Source organism: Trichomycterus rosablanca, chromosome 22 (assembly GCF_030014385.1).
Source record: "Trichomycterus rosablanca isolate fTriRos1 chromosome 22, fTriRos1.hap1, whole genome shotgun sequence".
Lineage (NCBI taxonomy): Eukaryota > Metazoa > Chordata > Actinopteri > Siluriformes > Trichomycteridae > Trichomycterus > Trichomycterus rosablanca.
In genome coordinates, this window is record NC_086009.1 from 18,882,635 (window position 1) to 18,906,143 (window position 23,509).

Consider the following 23,509-nt stretch of genomic DNA (forward strand, 5'->3'; position numbering starts at 1 on the left):
GGATGTATATAAACCTAAAACTACTCTCACTGCACTAATAACAATATAAATTGCTTCTTTTTAGTTTGAATTTGGTCAAGAAAACAAAAATCTGCTGATGTTGGTGGGCTAAAAACGAATGAACATCTCACTTTATTGTCTTTGTCTCAGCTATACTGGCTGTAAAGGAAAACGTTCTGAACCACACAGATAAGAAAATCATACAGGTTCTGTGTCTAATTTTTCGCATCGCTATGTGGTTTTTGTTGACACTTCCAGTGATGCCTTTTGGGACCCTGACCAGGATAAAGAGGTTGATGAAAATGAAATGAAGCGGTGTTTCCATTTGCATTTACATTATTTGGCAGAAGCTTTAATCCAGAGCGACTTACAGAGGGGCTTCCACAGTAAACATTTCCCTACTCTAGTATAAGTAGACAACAGTCCGGGTATACAAATCTGCTGAAAAACTATTAAAACAAAGGACTAGCTAGAATTTTGTTTAAGATTCTATAAGATGAGTAAGTTCATGTTCTCAGCTTAAGCACTTAGTAAAGAGGTGATGAAGGTCTTTAATGGTCGTTTGAAGATGGCAGGGGACTCGTATGTTCCAGTGGGTAGCACTGTCGCCTCACAGTAAGAAGGTCCCGAGTTCAATCATCAGGTGGGGCGGTCCGGGTCCTTTCTGTATGGAGTCTGCGTGGGTTTCCTCCAGGAGCTCCGGTTTCCTTCCACAGTCCAAAGACGTGCACATGAGGCAAACTGGAGATACTAAATTGTCCATGACTGTGTCTGACATTAAAAACTTCAACTGATGAACCTGTCCTGTCATGAATGTAACCAAAGTGTGTAAAACATGACATTCAAATCCTAATAAGTGAAATGCATGCTGGTAAGATCCCGGATGCTAGTCTTCCTTAGGTTCTGGGTCTAGGATCCAGACAGTGAATGAAAGCAATAAATAAATAAATGCATTTATTTGGGGCAGCATTAAAGTCGAAACTAATCGGAACAGCCCTGTTTATAGTTTCGTTGGATTCAGTTGTAGCAACAGAAACAACAGACTTCTCTCTGCAAACATCCTGGAGCCTCCCTGCGCCGCCGTGACGTCAGACGGTATCCCCTAAACTGCGACGTCAGGTGAGTGAACTCCGCCCCACGTCAGCGTAAGTCACCTAAGTTTCTAGGGACACGAGCACGAGTCGGTCGGTAAACAAAGTCGCGGAGCTGCTTCCAGCTGTTTCTCCTCCAGAAAGCGGCGGCCATGGCGGACTCTCAGGTCATCTGCATGGACGAGGAGCACGTGAACGTGAAGATCCCGGAGTCCAAACCGGAGTTTTACTACAGCGAGGAGCAGCGCGCGGCGCTCGAGCATCTGCTCCGGCACGGGGACGGAGCCTTCAAACTGCGCCTCCGCGAGGACAACATCAAAGACTTCCTGTCGGCGCGGGAGGTGCGCTGCATACGGGACTCGTTTCAGGAATATGACGATCACGAGAACGAGGGGGAGACGGAGCAGTGCGGACCCCGCTCCCCCCGCGACTCGGACTCTGGAGTTCACTCCACCTATTTCCCCACCGTGTCTGACACCGAGGCTCCGCCGCTCGAGCTCGGCTGGCCCAAAGGCGGCTTCTACCGCGGAGTGACCCGGGTGTCTGTGTACACCCATCCGCCCAAAGACAACAGCCCGCACATCAAAGAGGTGGTGAGGAGGCTTATCCAGGAGTCCAGCAAGGTAACCCCCCCCCCCCCCCCCCCCAATATACTGTTTTAACTTAAAACTTTTCCAGCAAAAATAATTCAACAAGGTGATAACCCCCCCCCCCCCCCCCCCCTACTGTTTTAAGCTCTTCCAATGGTACAACAAAGTAAAGTAACACACCACCACCCCAAATCTACTTTGTTTATTTTAACTATTCCAAAGTAATAATCCCAAAATACAGTATATTGTTTTTATTTAAAACTCTCCCATTGGTGCAGCAAGGTAATACCCCCAAAATAACAGTTTTATTCAAAACTTCTCAGATGGGACAGCAAGGGAACACCCCCAGAATCGACAGTTTTTTTTTTACACTCGTCCAATGGTACAACAAGGTAATACCCCCCAAAATCTACTGTTTAATTTAAAACTTCTCAAATGGGACAGCAGGTAACACTCCCAAAATCTACTGTTTTTATTTGAACTGTTCCAACATCCACCAAATCTACTATTTTATTTGATACTCATCCAATGGTACAACAAGATAATACCTTCCCCCCCAATCTACTCCAATCTATGTCCCTCAAAAAGGCACAGGTAGCCTAGTGGGTATTGGAAGGCTGTGGGTTTGAAACCTTGCCCTGCCATAAAACAACTGTTAGGCCCTTGAGCAAGGCCTTTAAACCCCTAACATATCTATATGTATATAAAAAAAATCATCATACTGTACACTTGTATATGTATAAATGACAATACAGGCTTTCTATCTGCCCTAGATTATAATAATGATGATAATAATTATGTTTTTATTTAAACCTCCTGAAGTAGTCCAGCAATGCCATAAACCCCCACCCCCAAATCTTTTGTTTGTATCAAATATATATGTAAATAACCCATTCAGGAGTCCAGTGAGGCAATAGCTCTGTTTTGCCCGTTGCCAATAATTTTTCAAGAAACACATCCAGCGATTGCGTAAGTTATTTCTCCCAAATGTTTTATCCTGCCCTGGTATAAGCCTGCCAGGAGTTTTCTAAATATAAGTTTGCACTGTGAAAAAGAATTACCGCATACCCCCTCTAGTTTTGCATATTTATCACACTAAATGATTTCAGATCATCATATAAAATGTTATATAAGAGAGTAAACATGGCAAAAGTTATGCAACACTTGGAGTCTCCGCTGTTAGAAAAATTTAATTGCTTTCCAAAACGTAAAAACAGGTTGTGCCAGCTTATAAAAGCAAGATTTTAAGTTAGTCTCAGGCCATTTAGAGGCAGACTTGCTTTTCGTCTTTGTTATATCGTTGTATCGCTGTTGAGCTTTAGCCTCAGATCATGCACTGATGCTCGGACGATCCTTCAGGACTTTTGGTGAAGACTTTGGTTTTTGCCATGTTTGACTGTTTGGCATTGGATATTTTTGGATGATATTGGAAGCCAGTTTTGCCAGCTCTCTTTCTAAGACTTGAATGGTTGGTTGTCTTTGTCATAATACATTTTGTTTTAAAATGTGTAACAGTTAAGTGAATGAGCAAAAATAGAGAACCTGACGATGGAAGGTAAATCTCTTTTCACAACCAGTATGAAGAATCCTGTATGCTCCTCCAAAGTTCTTTTGCATGATTCCTTTCCCATCACAGACATTACACCCCAGATATTAAAATAACTGGGTGTGTTGGCATGGGTGGATTGATTTTGTAACCGAAAGTTGTGCAAAATAAAAAAGAGTAAGTAATAGTTTTTATACAAATGAAGTAGTTGCTGAGAGGCTATGAGGGCAAACCACACCCTCCACTCTGGTCCACTCTGGCTTTAGCTGGCTTTCTTCTAAGAGTTTGGATCATCTACATTTGCATATCCATTTCCATGTTTAGCAGTTACAGCCTCTTATCCAAAAGTCACTTACTGAAGTGCTTTATTGTCTAGTTGAGAAACAAAGTAGATCAACCTGACCTTAATGATACCAGCGAGCAGCGTAGTGCCAGATAAAAAAGGCTAATCTTCACCCAGGTCATATTCTGCCTAAATTAATAACACAGTCATACTTGTTATCTTTCACAGCCCAGAAGTAGATGAGTTTAATACTTACAGAGCCTTAGTAAACATTTACCAGTGATAAAAAAGGAACTCCATGATCAGTAGAAACTTCTGGAGCATCAGCTGCTGAGGGTGCATGGATGGTGCAGCAGTCCCACTGTGGAGATTTCAATATTTATGTACACTATATGGCCAAAAGAACTTGGACACCTGACCATAAGCTTGCTATTGTAAAAACAGATGGCATTAAGGTCAGGGCTCTGTGCAGGCCAGGCGACTGGAGTCTCTTTTATTTAAACCGAGCTTTTCTTCATGTTTTTATAAAGCTTGCTTTAGGCCTTCCCTATACTGTTGGTACAAACACATTACATTTACATTTTCAGCCTTTAGCAGACGCCTTTATCCAAAGTGACGTATATTACGATTACAGTATACAGTCTGAGCAACTGAGGGTTAAGGGCCTTGCCCAAGGGCCCAACAGCAGCAACCTGGCAGTGGTGGGGCTTGAACTAGCGACCTTCTGATTACTAGTTTGGTACCCTAACCACTTATATTATTTCCTCCTGCTGATTAGAATCAGATCTGTTAAATAAGGGTAGAATGTTTTTACTCTGCAGGACTGTGTGGTTCTTCAGGGCTGAAACCTGACACTGCTGTTCTAAATAACTGAAAAGCTAACATGTGAATACTCAGCGGTGAAAACAATGGAACGTTTTGAAATTCACTGTAAGTGATATTCTAAACAAGATGCATGATAGGGTGGCACGGCAGGCAGCACCAAGGTCCTGGGGGCCTAAGTTCGAACCATCTTCAGTCACCATCTGTATGGAGTTTGGCTTGAGTCTGTAAGTGTGGTACCCTGCTATGGATTAACTTCCTGTCCAGGGTGTTTTCTTCTTGCTTTGTGTTTCCAGGGGGCACAAGAACTACTTAATACACCCCACACCCAGTATATATATTGTGAGGCGGCACAGTGGCTCAGCGTGTAGCACTGTTGCCTCACAGTAAGAAGGTCCTGGGTTTGATTCCCAGGTGGACTGGGGCTGGTTCTTTCTGTGTGGAGTTTGCATGTTCTCCCCATGTCCGTGTGGGTTTCCTCCGGGAGCTCCGGGTTCCTCCCACAGTCCAAAGACGTGCAAGTGAGGTGAATAGGAGATACAAAATTGTCCATGACTGTGTGAACTGATGAATCTTGTGTAACCAGTAACTACCTGTCCTATCATGAATGTAACCAAAGTGTGTAAAACATGATATTAAAATCCTAATAAATCAATAAATAAATATATATTGTGATTCCAACCTTGCTTTTTACATTCGACACGAGCTGTTATGTAAAAGAGTAGTACACTGGACTTATAGGTGTCACATGGTTTGGTGTAATTTCCAGGCTTGCAGGAAGTTTTGTTATCATGTGATGATGAGTAAAACGATCACCTGTCGGGAACACAGGCAGATAGGGCAGCTCATTTTTTCCTATTAGAGTTCACACGGGACCGGTCACGATGTTGGAATTTACCTAAAAGTTGACATACAAGTCATTAGAATTAATAAATGGTAATTCTTCAGGTGACAGGAGCGGAACCTGATATGATCGTCTGCTCTAACCTGTCAGATTGTCCCTATTAGACTATAAACTCTCATCTGAAAATTTTTTGGCTATAGAACTTGATTTTCCGCACGATTCTGTTTAAATCACGGAGGCTGCTGTGCCTTAAAATACTGGTCGAACCACAATGAATGAATGAGAAAGTGTTTCTAATGAAATGACCTAGATTTGTGTGTGGATATATTTGTGACACCCTTCCTAATAATAATTGATCTCACGTGATTTACCCAGAGAAGTTGCTAACAGGTGTATTAGATTATTTATAAAATAGACAAAATGCCACCAACTTTGTAGCAACAGTTGAGGGAAGGCCCTTTCCTGTTCCAGCATAACTGACATAACCATCAGTACCTGACATTACAAATGCTGTTTTTACTGAATAGACCCAAATTCCTACAGGCACACTCCCAAAGAAAGAGAGGATGTTATGACTATTTATTTATTTATTTATTAGGATTTTAATGTCATGTTTTACACTTTGGTTACATTCATGACAAAAATGGTAGTAACTCATTACACAAGATTCACCAGTTCAAGTTCTAGTTTTTAATGTCAAACAGTCTTGGACAATTTTGTATCTTTTGTATTTAGTATGTGGGAGGAAACCGGAGCTCCCGGAGGAAACCTACACAGACACGGGGAGAACATGCAAACTCCACACAGAAAGGACCGAACCCAGGACCTTCTTGCTGTGAGGTGACAGTGCTACCCATTGTGCCACCGCACCGCCCATGTTATGACTGCAAAGGGGGGAACAGCTTTATAGTAATGCCCATGAGTTTGGAATATATCGACTCTCTGACCACCATCAAAACGGCTGCTGCTTAAAGCATTTGAATGTTGGGGTTTACCATGTTTACCAGGCATTAATTACATTTATAATCACACGTATTATTAATGCTTTATAAGCCCCTATTCAGTAGAGTGTGTAAAATGCCACCACACGTTTCAAACATGATGCGACAGGAATTCTTCATAGCTGATGTCCTGTGAAATGGAAAGCGATTGATGATTTGAGATGTTTTGACTGCTGCTGTTTTACGGTGCTGTTAAACCGTACCTCCTTATTAACTCACTGCTGTTGACATATGAATAGCAGCACATTTACATTCATGAGATGCAATTAACTCTGATTGTAATCCTCGGTGTGATCGTGTCCCATCTTGTCATCGTGACTCATTGAGCTAGTTAAGTCGGTCCCGCCTGCAGACAGCCTCTCAAACGTTCGACTATCCGAATCCCACAGTGATCAGCACTGTTACATGGACTGTGAGATTGTCGTTAGCTGGAGGGATTGTGCAAACATGACGACATTGTTGCTGTTAAACGTTTGTGAAAGGCAAACCCTTTTTCTCCATTGACCTGAACAGTGTACATTGCCTAATTTAAATTTTAAGTACAGTTTAGGGAAAAAATGTAGGATAAAATTGAATCTTTCTCTAGTAAATTGCCTAGCAATTAATTTCTATCAGTTACTGTATTATACAGCAATAAATAGCATATCTCTTTGTAAGTTCTACCGGTATGGTAGTCTGTCAACAGACTAAGAAACACATTAAAATGAAGTGCATAGAATTACAGTGCAGTGAAAACCTTTTTGTTTTAATGCCTCTATCTCTACATGGAATACAAGCTGAAATGGTCCAGAAATGGTCAGCCTACTAAATCTTCCCAAGTGTGCTTTAGTATCTCCTACACAAAGTCCCAAAGAACTAAAACAAACATCTAAAAACCTGCAGCCTTTGCTCATTTTAGATATGTGGGCGACACGGTGGCTCGGTGGGTAGCACCGTCGCCTCACAGCAAGGGGATTCCTGGGTTTGATTCCCTGGTGGAGCAGTCCGGGTCCTTACTGTGTGGAGTTTGCATGTTCTCCCCGTCTCTGCGTAGGTTTCCTCTGGGAGCTCCGGTTTCCTCCCACAGTCCAAAAACGAGCAAGTGAGGTGAACTGGAGATACAAAATTGTCCACGACTGTGTTTGAACTGATGAATCTTGTGTAACCAGTAACTACCGTTCCTGTCATGAATGGAACCAAAGTGTAAAACATGACATTAAAATCCTAATAAATAAATCAGTATTTCAGATATGGTTGATGTTTATTATTCCATCTGTAGGGAAATACTGCTAACCACAGTAACATAAAAAGCTCATCGCACATTTGCCAAGACATCTTTATTACCCTCCAGCTTTTGAGCTGGTGTCCTGTGGACTGGTCTTTAGGTTTTGTAGTGGCCAGATTTCTGACCTGAACCCCATTAAGATGCCATGATGGGTCCTTAAACAGAAAGTTCATGCTTCACGCTATTCTAAGTTGAATCAGAAAGGGTATCCAGAGTAAAAACTGTGCCAAATCAGGTGTGCAGACATTTACATTACATTTACATTTTCAGCATTTAGCAGATGCTTTTATCCAAAGCTAATTACAGTACTAGGACAGTATATTGTCTTTGTCAATTGAGGGTTAAGGGCCTTGCTCAAAGTGGTGGGGCTTGAACCAGCAACCTTTGGATTACTAGTCCAGTACCTTAACCGCTAGGCCACAACTGTCCCGAATGATCCACTGTTCCGACCCCTAAATACAGGCAACAGCCGATTAAAAACTAAACCTATTTGCTTACCCCACTTAAATATCGTGCATTACTCATAGTGCTTTTACTAGTGTGGTTGCCCTGCCCTGTTAAATAACCCGAATACACAATGCTCCATCATAATGCTCTATTATAGTGCATGATTAAAATGTCACACACAACCAGGTGTAGCACTGAAGATTCTGCTGTCACATAAATCAGCAGTCTAATTATTTATACATTTGAGCTATCCCACATTCTCCAGGTTTTATAATGATCTAAATGTTTATTTTTATGAACTAACGTGTCATAACATTTACATTACATTTACATTCTCAGCATTTAGCAGACGCTTTTATCTAAAGCAACGTACAGTATTGTGACAGTATATTGTCTAAGCAATTGAGGGTTAGGGGCCTTGCTCAAGGGCCCAACAGTGTTAGCCTGGTAGTGGTAAGCCTTGAACCAACGACCTTTTGATTACTAGTCCAGTACCTTAACCACTAGGCTACAACTGCCCTATAACATGTGTCATGTTGTTCATAAGGAAGGATTTCAGTTCCATAGATTTCAATCATAAAGTCTTTCATTCATTTATTCATTGTCTGTTTTACCACAGCTTTGTCCTGGTCAGGGTTGCGGTGGGTCTGATTCATTGGGCGAAAGACATGAAACACCCTGGACAGGTCGCCAGTCCATCATGAAGCACACACACATGCACACAACATACATTAACACTTTAGTAGCTCCAAGTCATTGACTGCAAGTCCCGGGACGTGTGTAGTTTCTGTAGTTTCTGTAGTTGTTTTGTTGTTCAGCCCTATAAAGTTGATTTACTCGTATAATATGCAAATGTTCATATGAAATGTTACGTTGATATTTGAAACCTGATATTCAGGACGGTTATGATTCAGGTATTGTTAGAAAAAAAAAACCCTCCTGGTACGTCGGCTCCCTGCCTCAGGCTAGAAACTTTTCTTCATTTGATAGCTGGTGAAAGACGTGGTGAAGTTCATGTAGGGACTGACTTAGTGTTTTCTTTGTTAGCTGAAGTAGTTTAAGTTAAAGTGATTATAAGACACTTAGACCAGAAAAAGAGAACATTTCAACACAGAAAAACTAAATGTCCTCGAATTAAATTAAAAGGAAGTAGATCAGTCAAAATACAGACATTATAACTTACTGAAATTAAAGAAAACTTTTATTTTATTGTTTTAATACTACGTTTAGTGTACATTTATTCCCTGTTTACAAAAATATTGGGCTAATTTGCTAATAGGCCCCATAAAGGACTTTATAGGGCCTTCATCAAATAAGCAGAACAGCACGTCAGGTTTGCCTGTTTAAAACCTTTATTACTGCTACATCATGATTCTCTATTGAAAGTTTTATATTCACATATACATATTTACATTTTCAGCATTTAGCAGACGCTTTTATCCAAAGCCACTTACACAATGAGCAACTGAGGGTTAAGGGCCTTGCTCAGAGACCCAACAGTGGCAACTTGGTGGTGGTGGGGCTTGAACATATACACCGATCAGCCATAACATTAGAACCACCTCCTTGTTTCTACACTCACTGTTCATTTTATCAGCTCCGCTTACCATATAGAAGCACTTTGTAGTTCTACAATTACGGACTGTAGTCCATCTGTTTCTCTACATACTTTATCCCCTTTCATGCTGTTCTTTTTCACAGCGCTGCTGTGTCTGATCCACTCATACCAGCACAACACACACTAACACACCAGCACCATGTCAGTGTCACTGCAGCGCTGAGAATGATCCACCACCCAAATAATACCTGCTCTGTGGTGGTCCTGTGGGGGTCCTGACCATTGAAGAACCGGGTGAAAGCAGGCTAAAAAAGTAGGTAGAGAAACAGATGGACTACAGTCAGTAATTGTAGAACTACAAAGTGCTTCTATATGGTAAGTGGAGCTGATAAAATGGACAGTGTGTGTAGAAACATGGAGGTGGTTTTAATGTTATGGCTGATCAGCATCGAAAAATAGAACAACAAAACAAACATTGCAAAATTTAGGCCCAACTTAAGTGAAAATAACTTAAAATCAAAGTGAATAATGAAATGAAGTTCTAACAGCTCTGTGTTTAGTGCAGCAGAGTTTGGGAGGATGGAAACTCTGAAACATGACTGTGCTAAATCTGCATCCTCTGACTGAAAACCGAATTCTAAACAGATGAATCACTACACAGATGTTTTACATTTAAAATGACTTTGCCCTGATGGCTGGATTCCACTCGCCCCTTTTACTTTCTTTCATGTGTATTTTAATTCTTGTGTGTTGGCAGTCAGATGATCCTGATCTCGGTTTGTTCGGTTTAATCTAGGGTGGTGGTAGCTCAGTGATTAAGGTGCAGGACTAGTAATCAGCAGCTTGGCCCCTGAGCAAGGACCTTGACCCTTAATTGCTTGAATTGTATTTAGTCTTAGTTATAAGTCGTCACTTTGAATAAAATGTCTGCTAAATGCTGCAAATGACCACCCATAGAGGATGGCCGCCCAACAGGGAGGCCGCCCTGCTGAGTCTGGTTCCTCTCAAGGTTTCTTCCTGTATTTTTATGGGAGTTTTTCCTTGCCACCGTCACCCTCGGCTTGCTCAACAGGAATTTTTGGTCTGTTGGTCCTGGAGTCTGTGAAGTTGCTTTGAGACAATGTCCATTGTAAAAAGCACTATAAAATAAAATTGACTTGACTTAATGTAAACGATTTTAATGTAATTAACTCCTTAATGCAATGATCCTTCTCCTGTCTGTCATGCTCTGTGTGTCTGTGTGTTAGACAGTGGCGGTGGTGATGGACCTCTTGACAGATTTGCTGATCCTGCAGGATCTGCTGGATGCGGCGAGTAAGCGCTGCGTCGCTGTTTACTTGCTGCTGGATGATAAAGGCCTGCCTCACTTCCTGGACATGTGCAGCCGGCTGCAGATCTCAGCACAACATCTACGGGTGAGCCGAGGGCCCGCACACGCCCGAACACTCTACACTAAGTACACTAAATGGTTTAAAGAATGTTTCTCCTCCTAATGATTAAATTCAGGTTTTGCAGCTGCACCCATTGCTAACAGGTGCATAACAGCAATTATATAAAAGAAGTGACTTGGTTCCAACTGTGTGACAACAGTTTGGGGATGGCTCTTTCTTGTTGAAGCATGACCCTATGCAACAGAAGCAAGGTGATAAAGAAATGGCTTGACAAGTTTGGGATGACCTGAAATGTGTATTTTGAGCCAGATTGTCTTGTTCAACATCAGTGCCTGAACTTAAAAATGATAATTTATGCCATACCAATTTTGTGCCTCCTGAAGAGAGTGGAGCCTGTAATAGTGGACCTTGGAATGGGATGTCCAATATAGTGTGTGTGGGTCTTTTCCACTGAGGTTTTGTATCAGGCCTGTTTCCTGTCACATAACAGAACTCGTTGCTGTAGAATGATGCTGGATGCTTCTTCTCATTTTCTATTGTATATGAACATGTGGAGAGTGATTTTTTTAAATATATAGATATGAGGGGGTTGTGATGTCTCAAAACCTAGTGAGCTGCCCTGCTGCCTAAGTGGAGAGGTTTTTAACTGACATTGAACTGTAGATGGCAGTTTATTGAGACGCTCTAGTTAGACAGTGATTACATTGTCGTCTGTCCCCACCCACTGCCCCAGTTTTAGCTTACTAAGCTAACACAGTTAGCCTCAGGCCATTCAAACCAACTGCCTTAGATGACACAACCCAGTAGCATACCTCCTTTCGTATCCCAAAACCTGTTAAATTGTCCCTGATTGATCCAAAATTGCAAATAAATATTACTTGTACACCTTTATAACTTTTAAAATGAATGAGAATGACTAACTGAATACTTAAGTGAATAAGCAATTTCATTTTTATTTACATTTACATATTCGGCACTTAAGCAGACGCTTTATGCAAAGCGACTTACAGTACTGTGACAGTATACTGTCTAAGCAATTGAGGGTTAAGGGCCTTGCTAAGGGGCTCAACAGTGGCAACCTGGCAGTGAACCAGCGACCTTTCCATTACTAGTCCAGTACCTTAACCACTAGGCTACAACTGCCGTACCTAATTTGCCCTAATTAGTTTTTGAAAGTTTTAAAAACATGTTTTCACTTTGTCATTCTGAGTGATCAAGTTTAGACTGATGGTAAATTACAATTCTATCCATTTAAAATCCACAACAGCACACAAAGTGTGCAAAATGTCAAGGGATTCTGAATACTGTCTGAATCCACTGTACAGAGACTAAAACCACATCTCCACACACCGTCTATTCTGAACAGGGTTAAGTGTGTGAATTTAGCAAATGACGGCAATTTGGTTGTTGGAAACGTGTTTCAGTTTTCCTGTAAGTCCTTTGTGTTTCCTCTCGGCTTTGTGAACGGAGTGAATAGGGAGAGAATTTATGAAGTCTGGAATACAAAACTCTGGTCTAACCAGCGAGCCATGCCAACTTCTCTCTCTCTCTCTTTCTTTAATTCAAGGGTACTGTTAGTTGGATGAGAGCCTCATCTATAGTTCATGAAAATGAGAGTGAAAGGACTTTAACCTACTGCATTTTATTATTCACTAATACAGTAATTATCACCAGTCCTTGTCCCTCCCTCCTGCCTTTTTCTCCCTCATGTTTTTTTTATTTCTCTCTGCTGGAGCTTATTTTTTTTCTAGCATTTGCTGGCACACCCATGTGTGTCCAAGAACGTTCTTATGCTGGCTTCTTTCTGGATGTTTGTTTAGTTAAGGAGTTCTGTAGGAACATATCCGCCCCTGTTTTTACAGCCTACCATTCTTCTTTCTTAAGGTTCTCTTCGCTACCTCACAGAAACCAACAGTGTAAAATCAAAAGTTTACACAGACTTGTCAGGACGCATTTCATGATTTCATGGCAGTTTGTTCTGTGTATGCTCGTGAACCAAACTTTGATAGAGACAGAACGGATCAAATTAAAGTCAAAAAAGCTTTCAAAACAAACAGGATCAAACAGGAGAAAAGCTAATCTGTACATTAGGGCTGGGCGATATGGATCAAAAATTATATCTCGATATTTTTTTCTGAATGGCGATATACGATATATATCTCGATATTTTTTTATTCCATAAGGTAATAACAAAAAGACACTTCTGAGACAAAGCTACATGTTCCAATTTTTTTACAGGCACTTTTATTAATATTCATGCTGTGGAAGCTTCACACAAGAATTATTTTTGCTTAAAAAAAAAAAAAAGAGCTATTCTAAGAAAAAAAAAAGTTGTTTTCTAAGGCATCTCCTGTTGTCTAACGTGAATTACAAATATATTGTCTGGCCCTTTAAGAATGTTAAGTGTACTATAGGGCGCAGGGAGCGAGTGTGTAGGGAAGATGTTGGAATGACATGGTTTCTGGCTGAGCTTGTGTGACATTAAAAGTAAAACCCAGTTAAAGTAAACCCCTCGTTAACCCCCCACCCCCCCATGTTTGGACTTTATACATTATTTTATGTATATGTCGCCACAACATTAACATTTACATTAATATTTTCTTTTACTGTATAGAACTCAGTTCTGTAATACAGGCAGAACTAATCGTTCATGTTACTGTGTAACTATTACAACATTTAATGCATTTTAATCAGCGTTCTTCTTCATGCACTTTATTATTATTTAACAGCTTTATTTGTTGTTTAATTGCTGTTTGCTCCTTGTTTACTGCAGAGTTAGTTCATGCAATTTAATAATGTTTGGTTGTTTATTGGCCGACAACAAGTAATACTATAATAGAAGATAAATAAATAAATGACGTGTCGGACGTCGGGCGATCGTCCAGTATAAACTAACACAACCACGTACAACATCCAGTACAGAAATCCCCATAATGTTTGTATTTACAGATAGAGCAAGTATATGCACATCACATATACAAACACAAGAGTCAGAACAACAGGAGACGCACCGCTACGTTATTATTACTTTCTCGACACTTAATGTGAAGTAAATACGTGCATGTCAGCGCGTGCATGCGCTTGTGTTGGTTTTTGAAACGAATAACGACTCGTTTTCTTGTTTTTTAACTTTGGGATTTGAAGTGAAAAACGAATGAAGGTACACGGAGCTGGAACCTTTTATCTGGACTTGTTTTCGGCATTCTCTACAGAATACATTATTCTGCTGCTCATCTGACACTTTGAATTCGAACCATCTCCAAATAATTACAAAATTAGTCATTATTTTTCTTTTTAGTAAACAGCTGCTCTTCGATAGCTTCTGTCACGTCTTTATCCGTCTCCATGCTATCGCTGCCTGCAGGAATTACTGGTGAAGCGGTGGGGAGGGGCGAGTTGTGTTCAGTGAGGGAGAGAGGCGGGGCAGTGAGGGAGAGGGGCGGGGCAGGTGAACATGTGCAGAGACAAACTGGGAGAAGAGAAAGACGAACTGTCGGATCTAACTGGAACGCAACATCTATATCGATATATGCGATATTGTCTTATCTTATATCGCGTATGAAAATATATCGATATTTTTAAAATATCGATATATCGCCCAGCCCTACTGTACATGATAAATTGGTGTTCTCAATGGCACAGAACACACCTCAGAGTTTAATTCAGTCCATCATGAAAAAGTGGATATTTCTAAAGATGACCTTTATAAATCTAATAATTCATTGCTGCACCAAAAAAGCTTTAATTTTAATTCAAAAAAGTGGACACTTGTGATAAGATGGCAGCATGGGACTCCAAAATAGTTCATTTACCTTACAAACTCTCTCTCCTTCAGCTGCAGTTTTGATGTCTGGTTACCCTACTTCAATGGAACAGCAGGGAAGACCATCCTACTAAAAGAATCTGCCAAGTGCCACACAACGAAGTGGCAAACTGGTTCGATTAGACTCAAATAAAACATGTTCGCTTAAATGCCAAGCAGAATGTGTGGCATAAATCAAACAAGTCGTGCCAGTCAGACAGGGAACGTCATTCCCACTGTAGAATATATTGGTGGTAGCATTAAAAACTGTACGTGCTCTTAGGCACACTGACGGGCAGTCTGATCAGGCGTGGTTAAAAAAAAAGGTGCACAGATCAGAGAGATTTGAGATTAAAACCCGTCTCCTCTCTGCCAGAAATGTTAAGATGGACGAGAAGTTTAAGTGAACTCTCAAAGCATAAGTGGCCCAGTTAGAGTTTTAATCTTGACCCTGTTAAAGAGCTGTTGCCTGACCTTTTGATAAAACACTGTATCTTTTTTATAAATACAAACACAATCTATTTGAATTATTGACATTGTAGGTGTATTGTTATCTTTATGGCTCACACTGACCCGAGCAGAACACAAAGGAGAATGTTTTGTCCTATTGACATGCAGCTAAAACAAATATTTGTTTCTTTTATCAGAACATGCGGGTGCGGACGGTAAAGGGCTGCGGCCTGGCTCTGTCCTTCGGCAAACTCCCGGGTTCGATGTGCTCCAAGTACATGCTGGTGGATGGAGAAAAAGTCATGTTCGGATCGTACAGGTCTGCGTGCAACACTTAGATTTTGTTCCCCAGTTACCTCGCATAATTCATTCTTAATAATGATAATAACAATAAAACACATTATTATTGAATGTCACAAATACAAGTAAAATAATAGAAGCTTTCAACCCTAAACACCGGCTAAGGCTGAGCAGCCACATGAACAACGATTGGCCTGTTGTTCAGATTTGGGCGGGACTAAGCCGGATGGGGTCTCTCTCCCATGACTGGTGCAATTACGACCTCTGCTGGCTGATTGATGACACCTACACAGAGATGAGAAAAGAGTGCTCTCAGGGTGTGTCTCTCCGTACACAACGCTGAGCTGCACTGCACTCGTCAAAGTGTAGGTGATAAAATGCATACAACATGCTGCCCACGTGTCGGAGGGGGCGTGGGTTAGCTTCGTTCTCCTCAATCAGAGCAGGGATCGGCATTGGTGGAGAGGAAGCATGATGTGATTGGGCAATTGGACGTGCTAAAGGGGAGAAAAAGGGGAGAAAATGCATAAACAAAATATTAAAATATATATATCTATTCATACATTCAGTAATTAATATATTTTATTCTTTCTCACAGCTTTACTTGGACTTCCTCCAGGATAAACCGGAGTACCATTACTGTCATGTCTGGCCATGTGGTGGATTTTTTTGACAATGACTTTCGGGAACTTTATGCCGTGTCTGAAAAGGTGGATCTCTACCACGAGTTCCACATCACCAAACCCACTATGTCCAGACCCACATCGGTCCTAAAATCACCACCCACTACACAGGCTACCCAGCCAGCTTTGCCCGTGGCTGCCTCTCGGTTCCAGGTCTCTCTGGGTGAATCCAAGCAGGTCAACCTGAACGTTCCTGCGCACAAATATCACAACCCCAAATATGCTTTGGTCGTGGGGAACAGTTTAGGAATAACTGGATCATTGCAGGATCTCTCCAAGCTACGGGATTACGCCGGAAATGATATCAAGAGTAATATGGAGAAGTTACTCCACACCGACAAAGGCGCTGATGAGCCAGACCGAGCATCTCCAGAGGCGACTGATGAAAATAAGAAGGACGTCAAAAATGCTTCTCCTTTTGGTTCTAAAAAGCAGCGCAGCTCTTTCAGACTTTTCCTCAAAGGCAGGTCACCCAATAACAGCCCAGATTTAAAAACTGTGAGCCAAAATCACAGCTCTGACACTAAACAGGCCAATCACAGTCCACCAAAGCCTGCCAATCATGTCAAAGACACCAAGCTGGCCAATCACACTAATGAGCCGCCTAAGGTGGAGAATCACGTTCGGGAAGCTCAGCCTGAGAGCCCGCAGATACAGAACTCTATACACGCCCCTCCTTCACCTGTACACAAAGTCTCAGACAGTGAAACGGGGGCTGAACTGGACGACTCCTTCGTGATCATAGAAAAACCGAACGTGACGAAATTTAAAACCAAGAATTCCTCCAAACTGCCACAGAGGAGCGTCTCCATGCAGGTTATCAACACAGGACAGGAGGACGGTAAGTTTTACACACGTAATACAAAATACATGTACAACAACTTGGATCAACAAGGTTTAAGCTGGTTTAAGTTTTATAATGCAGCTCAACTTTAAAACCACCTCCTTGTTTCTACACTCATTGTCCATTTTATCAGCTCCACTTACCATATAGAAGCACTTTGTAGTTCTACAATTACTGACTGTAGTTCATCTGTTTCTCTGTATGCTTTGTTAGCCTACTGTCATGCTGTTCTTCAGTGGTCAGGACCCCCACAGGACCACCACAGAGCAGGTATTATTTGGGTGGTGGATCATTTTCAGCGCTGCAGTGACACTGACATGGTGCTGGTGTGTTAGTCTGTGTTGTGCTGGTATGAGTGGATAAGACACAGCAATGCTGCTGGAGTTTTTAAACACCTCACTGTCACTGCTGGACTGAGAATAGTCCACCAACCAAAAATATCCAGCCAACAGCGCCCCATGGGCAGCGTCCTGTGACCACTGATGAAGGTCTAGAAGATGACCAACTCTGACTTTACATCTACAAGGTGGACCAACTAGGTAGGAGTGTCTAATAGAGTGGACAGTGAGTGGACATGATATTTAAAAACTCCAGCAGCGCTGCTGTGTCTGATCCACTCATACCAGCACAACACACACTAACACACCACCACCATGCCAGTGTCACTGCAGTGCTGAGAATGATCCACCACCTAAATAATACCTGCTCTGTGGTGGTCCTGAGGGGGTCCTGACCATTGAAGAATAAAAGCATGAAAGCAGGCAAAAAAGGTATGTAAAGAAACAGCTGGACTACAGTCAGTAATTGTAGAACTTCAAAGTGCTTCTATATGGTAAGTGGAGCTGATAAAATGGACAGTGAGTGTAGAAACAAGGAGGTGGTTTTAATGTTATGGCTGATATAAGATAATCCTTTATTAGTCCTACGGTTGGGAAATTAATATATATATATATATATATATATATATACAGTGTATCACATAAGTGAGTACACCCCTCACATTTCTGCAAATATTTTATTATATATTTTCATGGGACAACACTATAGAAATAAAACTTGGATATAACTTAGAGTAGTCAGTGTACAGCTTGTATAGCAGTGTAGATTTACTGTCTTCTGAAAATAACTCAACACACAGCCATTAATGTCTAAATGGCTGGCAACATAAGTGAGTACACCCCACAGTGAACATGTCCAAATTGTGCCCAAAGTGTCAATATTTTGTGTGACCACCATTATTATCCAACACTGCCTTAACCCTCCTGGGCATGGAATTCACCAGAGCTGCACAGGTTGCTACTGGAATCCTCTTCCGCTCCTCCATGATGACATCACGGAGCTGGTGGATGTTAGACACCTTGAACTCCTCCACCTTCCACTTGAGGATGCGCCACAGGTGCTCAATTGGGTTTAGTCCATCACCTTTACCTTCAGCTTCCTCAGCAAGGCAGTTGTCATCTTGGAGGTTGTGTTTGGGGTCGTTATCCTGTTGGAAAACTGCCATGAGGCCCAGTTTTCGAAGGGAGGGGATCATGCTCTGTTTTAGAATGTCACAGTACATGTTGGAATTCATGTTTCCCTCAATGAACTGCAGCTCCCCAGTGCCAGCAACACTCATGCAGCCCAAGACCATGATGCTACCACCACCATGCTTGACTGTAGGCAAGATACAGTTGTCTTGGTACTTCTCACCAGGGCGCCGCCACACATGCTGGACACCATCTGAGCCAAACAAGTTTATCTTGGTCTCGTCAGACCACAGGGCATTCCAGTAATCCATGTTCTTGGACTGCTTGTCTTCAGCAAACTGTTTGCTGGCTTTCTTGTGCGTCAGCTTCCTTCTGGGATGACGACCATGCAGACCGAGTTGATGCAGTGTGCGCCGTATGGTCTGAGCACTGACAGGCTGACCTCCCACGTCTTCAACCTCTGCAGCAATGCTGGCAGCACTCATGTGTCTATTTTTTAAAGCCAACCTCTGGATATGACGCCGAACACGTGGACTCAACTTCTTTGGTCGACCCTGGCGAAGCCTGTTCCGAGTGGAACCTGTCCTGGAAAACCGCTGTATGACCTTGGCCACCATGCTGTAGCTCAGTTTCAGGGTGTTAGCAATCTTCTTATAGCCCAGGCCATCTTTGTGGAGAGCAACAATTCTATTTCTCACATCCTCAGAGAGTTCTTTGCCATGAGGTGCCATGTTGAATATCCAGTGGCCAGTATGAGAGAATTGTACCCAAAACACCAAATTTAACAGCCCTGCTCCCCATTTACACCTGGGACCTTGACACATGACACCAGGGAGGGACAACGACACATTTGGGCACAATTTGGACATGTTCACTGTGGGGTGTACTCACTTATGTTGCCAGCTATTTAGACATTAATGGCTGTGTGTTGAGTTATTTTCAGAAGACAGTAAATCTACACTGCTATACAAGTTGTACACTGACTACTCTAAGTTATATCCAAGTTTCATGTCTATAGTGTTGTCCCATGAAAAGATATAATGAAATATTTGCAGAAATGTGAGGGGTGTACTCACTTTTGTGATACACTGTATATATATATGTGTCTAAAAAATAGACACATGAGTGCTGCCAGCATTGCTGCAGAGGTTGAAGACGTGGGAGGTCAGCCTGTCAGTGCTCAGACCATACGCCGCACACTGCATCAACTCGGTCTGCATGGTCGTCATCCCAGAAGGAAGCTGACGCACAAGAAAGCCCGCAAACAGTTTGCTGAAGACAAGCAGTCCAAGAACATGGATTACTGGAATGCCCTGTGGTCTGACGAGACCAAGATAAAATTGTTTGGCTCAGATGGTGTCCAGCATGTGTGGCGGCGCCCTGGTGAGAAGTACCAAGACAACTGTATCTTGCCTACAGTCAAGCATGGTGGTGGTAGCATCATGGTCTTGGGCTGCATGAGTGTTGCTGGCACTGGGGAGCTGCAGTTCATTGAGGGAAACATGAATTCCAACGTGTACTGTGACATTCTGAAACAGAGCATGATCCCCTCCCTTCGAAAACTGGGCCTCATGGCAGTTTTCCAACAGGATAACGACCCCAAACACAACCTCCAAGATGACAACTGCCTTGCTGAGGAAGCTGAAGGTAAAGGTGATGGACTAAACCCAATTGAGCACCTGTGGCGCATCCTCAAGTGGAAGGTGGAGGAGTTCAAGATGTCTAACATCCACCAGCTCCGTGATGTCATCATGGAGGAGTGGAAGAGGATTCCAGTAGCAACCTGTGCAGCTCTGGTGAATTCCATGCCCAGGAGGGTTAAGGCAGTGTTGGATAATAATGGTGGTCACAAAAAATATTGACACTTTGGGCACAATTTGGACATGTTCACTGTGGGGTGTACTCACTTATGTTGCCAGCCATTTAGACATTAATGGCTGTGTGTTGAGTTATTCTCAGAAGACAGTAAATCTACACTGCTATACAAGTTGTACACTGACTACTCTAAGTTATATCCAAGTTTTATTTCTATAGTGTTGTCCCATGAAAAGATATAATAAAATATTTGCAGAAATGTGAGGGGTGTACTCACTTTTGTGATACACTGTATATAAGGGTAAATTTAAAGTAAGTACTTGAATGCTTGTGAGCTGCTGGGGTGTCACAGTAAAGGCCATCCTGCAAATCCGGGATTTTAAATCCTGGGCTTGGCTCACAAATACAAAAGGTGCAAGGCGGTCTGTAAATCTAGCTTTTGGGAAGGAAGGGGGGCGGATCTGCTGTGGCGAAACCTAACAAGCAGCTCGAAGGAGCTTGAGAGGAATCATGTGGAAAATGTGGTTGGATACTCGTGTTCTTTTTCAAAGTTTGTTACTTTCTCATTGACAGTTTATGATTGCCATGTAAATGAAAACTCGGGCAATTCACGACATTTTTGCTGATGGCAGGAGAATTGAGTGGAGTCTGGACTTGGCATGGGAACTACTAGCAATTTATGGCACAGCAGTTAATGTTTGTCAGATTACACATGAATCCCTGCATTTACTTCATCTTGGCAGAATACCATAGTACTGCCAGTGCGGTTTCTGGGATCACACAAAATCGAAACTATAAAGTTCCTATTGTTCCAAGCTCCAAGGTAAAAGTGCAAGTGTAAAAGTTATTTCACTTTATTATTTAAAGGAAACTGCAGGTTATTATTTCAGCATATCCCTGGGATTTAGTAGAACCAAACACTGATCACACAGGATTTACGAGAACCTTTAAATGATCACGCAGGATTGAATAGTACCTTTGAATGATCACTTGTTTACCGCTGGTATGATGCCACTATTAGGTTATAATGCAGCTTTTGTTTGCATCTTTCTTTCTCTCCAGGCTTGAAAGGGCGCAGACGGAGCCAGAAAAAGAACTGCATTCAGTCATGAGATGAATGGACTTTGAATGGACGTATAGTAGAAAACAGAAGCTTTAGGATCTGCAGACGCAGGTCAGAAGTTAACTTTTAAAGGGAACATTACAAGGTCTATAAAAAGGCTGATTTTACCTGTTGCACTTGAGGAAACATAACAGAACATTCAGAGGTAAAACAAAAGCCACGTCATGTGCGCTTGATGGTACAAGAACGAACGAAGCTGATGTCATTGGTGTTATGTTTACATGAAGATCATGTAAAGCCCTGAATCAACATTTCATGTGACGGCGTGTGGAAACTACAGCTCACAGTTTACTAGGACTGAAGAAATGAAGCCGATTGCTAGTTTTGCTCTGTCTTAGGTTCATGTGATTTAGATGAATCTACACCTGTGTGCAAACAGACTGCAGGACCGATACGATTGTTAAGCACTACTTAAAGTAGCATAATTGTTGTTTTGTGAATCTTTTTTTGTTTCTTTGATTTTTTTTTAAATGTACATTTTGTTTTTCTTCAACTTACAAGGGGAAAATAATCCAGTTTAACACTACCAGGAAGGATCCAGGAAACAAATTCATTTAAATTTGAATACACTGAATCATTCTTGTAGCAAAGTGCAATTGAACTCAAAGCAAATATAAATAAGTTGCTTAAGAATAATTGTCCTTGTTTTACTAACAGAAATCTATTCATTTAAAGCAAAAGTGTCCAAAGTTTAGCACTGGATTAAATGTCTCCCTTTTATTTCTTTTCCACTATAATGCTTTTTTTAAATTTGCTAACTAGATAGCTATAATAAACCCGGAACAATCTCAGAGTAAATGCAAATCTGTGGGAATTTGTCAATAAGGGTTAGTAAGGTCAGGTGCTGGTGCTGGATCAAGAATGGGCTTTTGCAAAATGTTAGCAAAAAGCTAAAGGTTTTTTTTTGTCTATGAACACATTTGTGTCAGCGTGTAGCATGGAGCATCCCAGTTCTTGAAAGGTTGAGAAGATTTTCGGAATTCATGTTTATCCAGTCATTAAGAGTGACAAACAGCATTTTTATTTTTATTTTGAGCTATAAATCAGTGATGACACTTGTTTGCTTGTTATATTCACCTGCTTTGTGTGGGAAAAGGACATAAATAAATGCTTTATAATACAAGATTTACACTATATGGCCAAAAGTATATGGACACCCCTCCTAGTTACTGACTTGAGGTGTTGAGGTGCTTTAATCTCACACATTCATAACAGATGTGGCACAGTTTGGAAAATGCCCTTTTTGTTCCAGCATGACGTGGTTTGACGCGTTCTGTGTGAAGGAACACGGCGCCTGGACAGAGCCTTGAACTGAACACCTTTGGGATGAATTGTAGCATTAATGATAAGCCTGTCCTTCTACAAAATTAAAGTCTGACCCTACAATTGCTCCTCTGACTCAATTGGCCAAACTTTCCACAGATGCCCTGCAAACTGCCCATATTAAGAAAGACCTTCTTAGAGAAGTGGTGCTTGTTATAGCCTCAAAGTGTCGCAATCTCCTTCTCAATGCCCATGATCTTGGAATAGGATGTTCAACAAGCTCATAGGAAAGGGTCTAGATACTTTTGGTCATATGGTGCAATTGATATTGCAAAGCCCAAGTGTTTAAGCAGAACTCATCATGATCGATGCTTGATGATGGAAGTATTTGAGTTTTTAAATACTCATACACAGTTAATGTGAGAATTCGAAGCCCTGCTGCTCTCATTAAGCCTGGGTGAGTTCACTCATGTTTTTAATACAAGACCTGGTGGCTCTATAAGACTGAAAAATGCTTCTTTGAGGCTTTTCTTATGTACTGTGTCATGAAAAGATATTTTCCTTCTTATGATAGCTTCTATTTTTGCATCTGTCACACTAACTGGTTTTAGATCCTCATGTATGTTGTATTATAAAACAAGGAAAGCGAAATGCCAAATAGTTTTATATGAAAGAAAAAGGTTACGCAACAGCTATACCGCCCATGTGAAAAATGTAATTTCTACTCTGAACTGGATGTGCCACCTTTACACATTTCTGATAACTAAATATCAGTTTCTCACACTGCTGTGGAAGAATTCTGCCTGTTTAAGGTCCCGCCACATCATCTCAACAGGGTTCAAGTCAAGATTTTGACCAGGCCGATCCAAAACCTAAATTAATTACGTTTCAGAGGTCCTTCAGACGTTGAAGTTGCTGTTGTG

The 23,509-nt window shown here is 41.5% G+C and overlaps 1 protein-coding gene across 1 annotated transcript; it reads left to right on the forward strand.

Moving 5' to 3' along the window:
• The first annotated feature begins 1,243 nt into the window (after window positions 1–1,243).
• Window positions 1,244–21,335, forward strand: fam83fa (family with sequence similarity 83 member Fa). The gene is made up of 5 exons (XM_062985067.1): window positions 1,244–1,714; window positions 10,694–10,861; window positions 15,287–15,408; window positions 15,988–16,913; window positions 21,263–21,335. Exons 1-5 carry the CDS (start codon window positions 1,244–1,246, stop codon window positions 21,310–21,312), a joined length of 1,737 nt encoding a protein of 578 aa, XP_062841137.1. The 3' UTR covers window positions 21,313–21,335.
• The last annotated feature ends 2,174 nt before the right edge of the window (window positions 21,336–23,509 follow it).

Bases quoted from the DNA above. Each gene is read 5' to 3' on its own strand.
- fam83fa (XM_062985067.1), top strand. From the start codon at position 1,244: ATGGCGGACTCTCAGGTCATCTGCATGGACGAGGAGCACGTGAACGTG. The intron at 15,409-15,987 runs GTCTGCGTGCAA...TCTTTCTCACAG, and splicing joins GTCATGTTCGGATCGTACAG to CTTTACTTGGACTTCCTCCA. The intron at 16,914-21,262 runs GTAAGTTTTACA...CTTTCTCTCCAG, and splicing joins CAACACAGGACAGGAGGACG to GCTTGAAAGGGCGCAGACGG.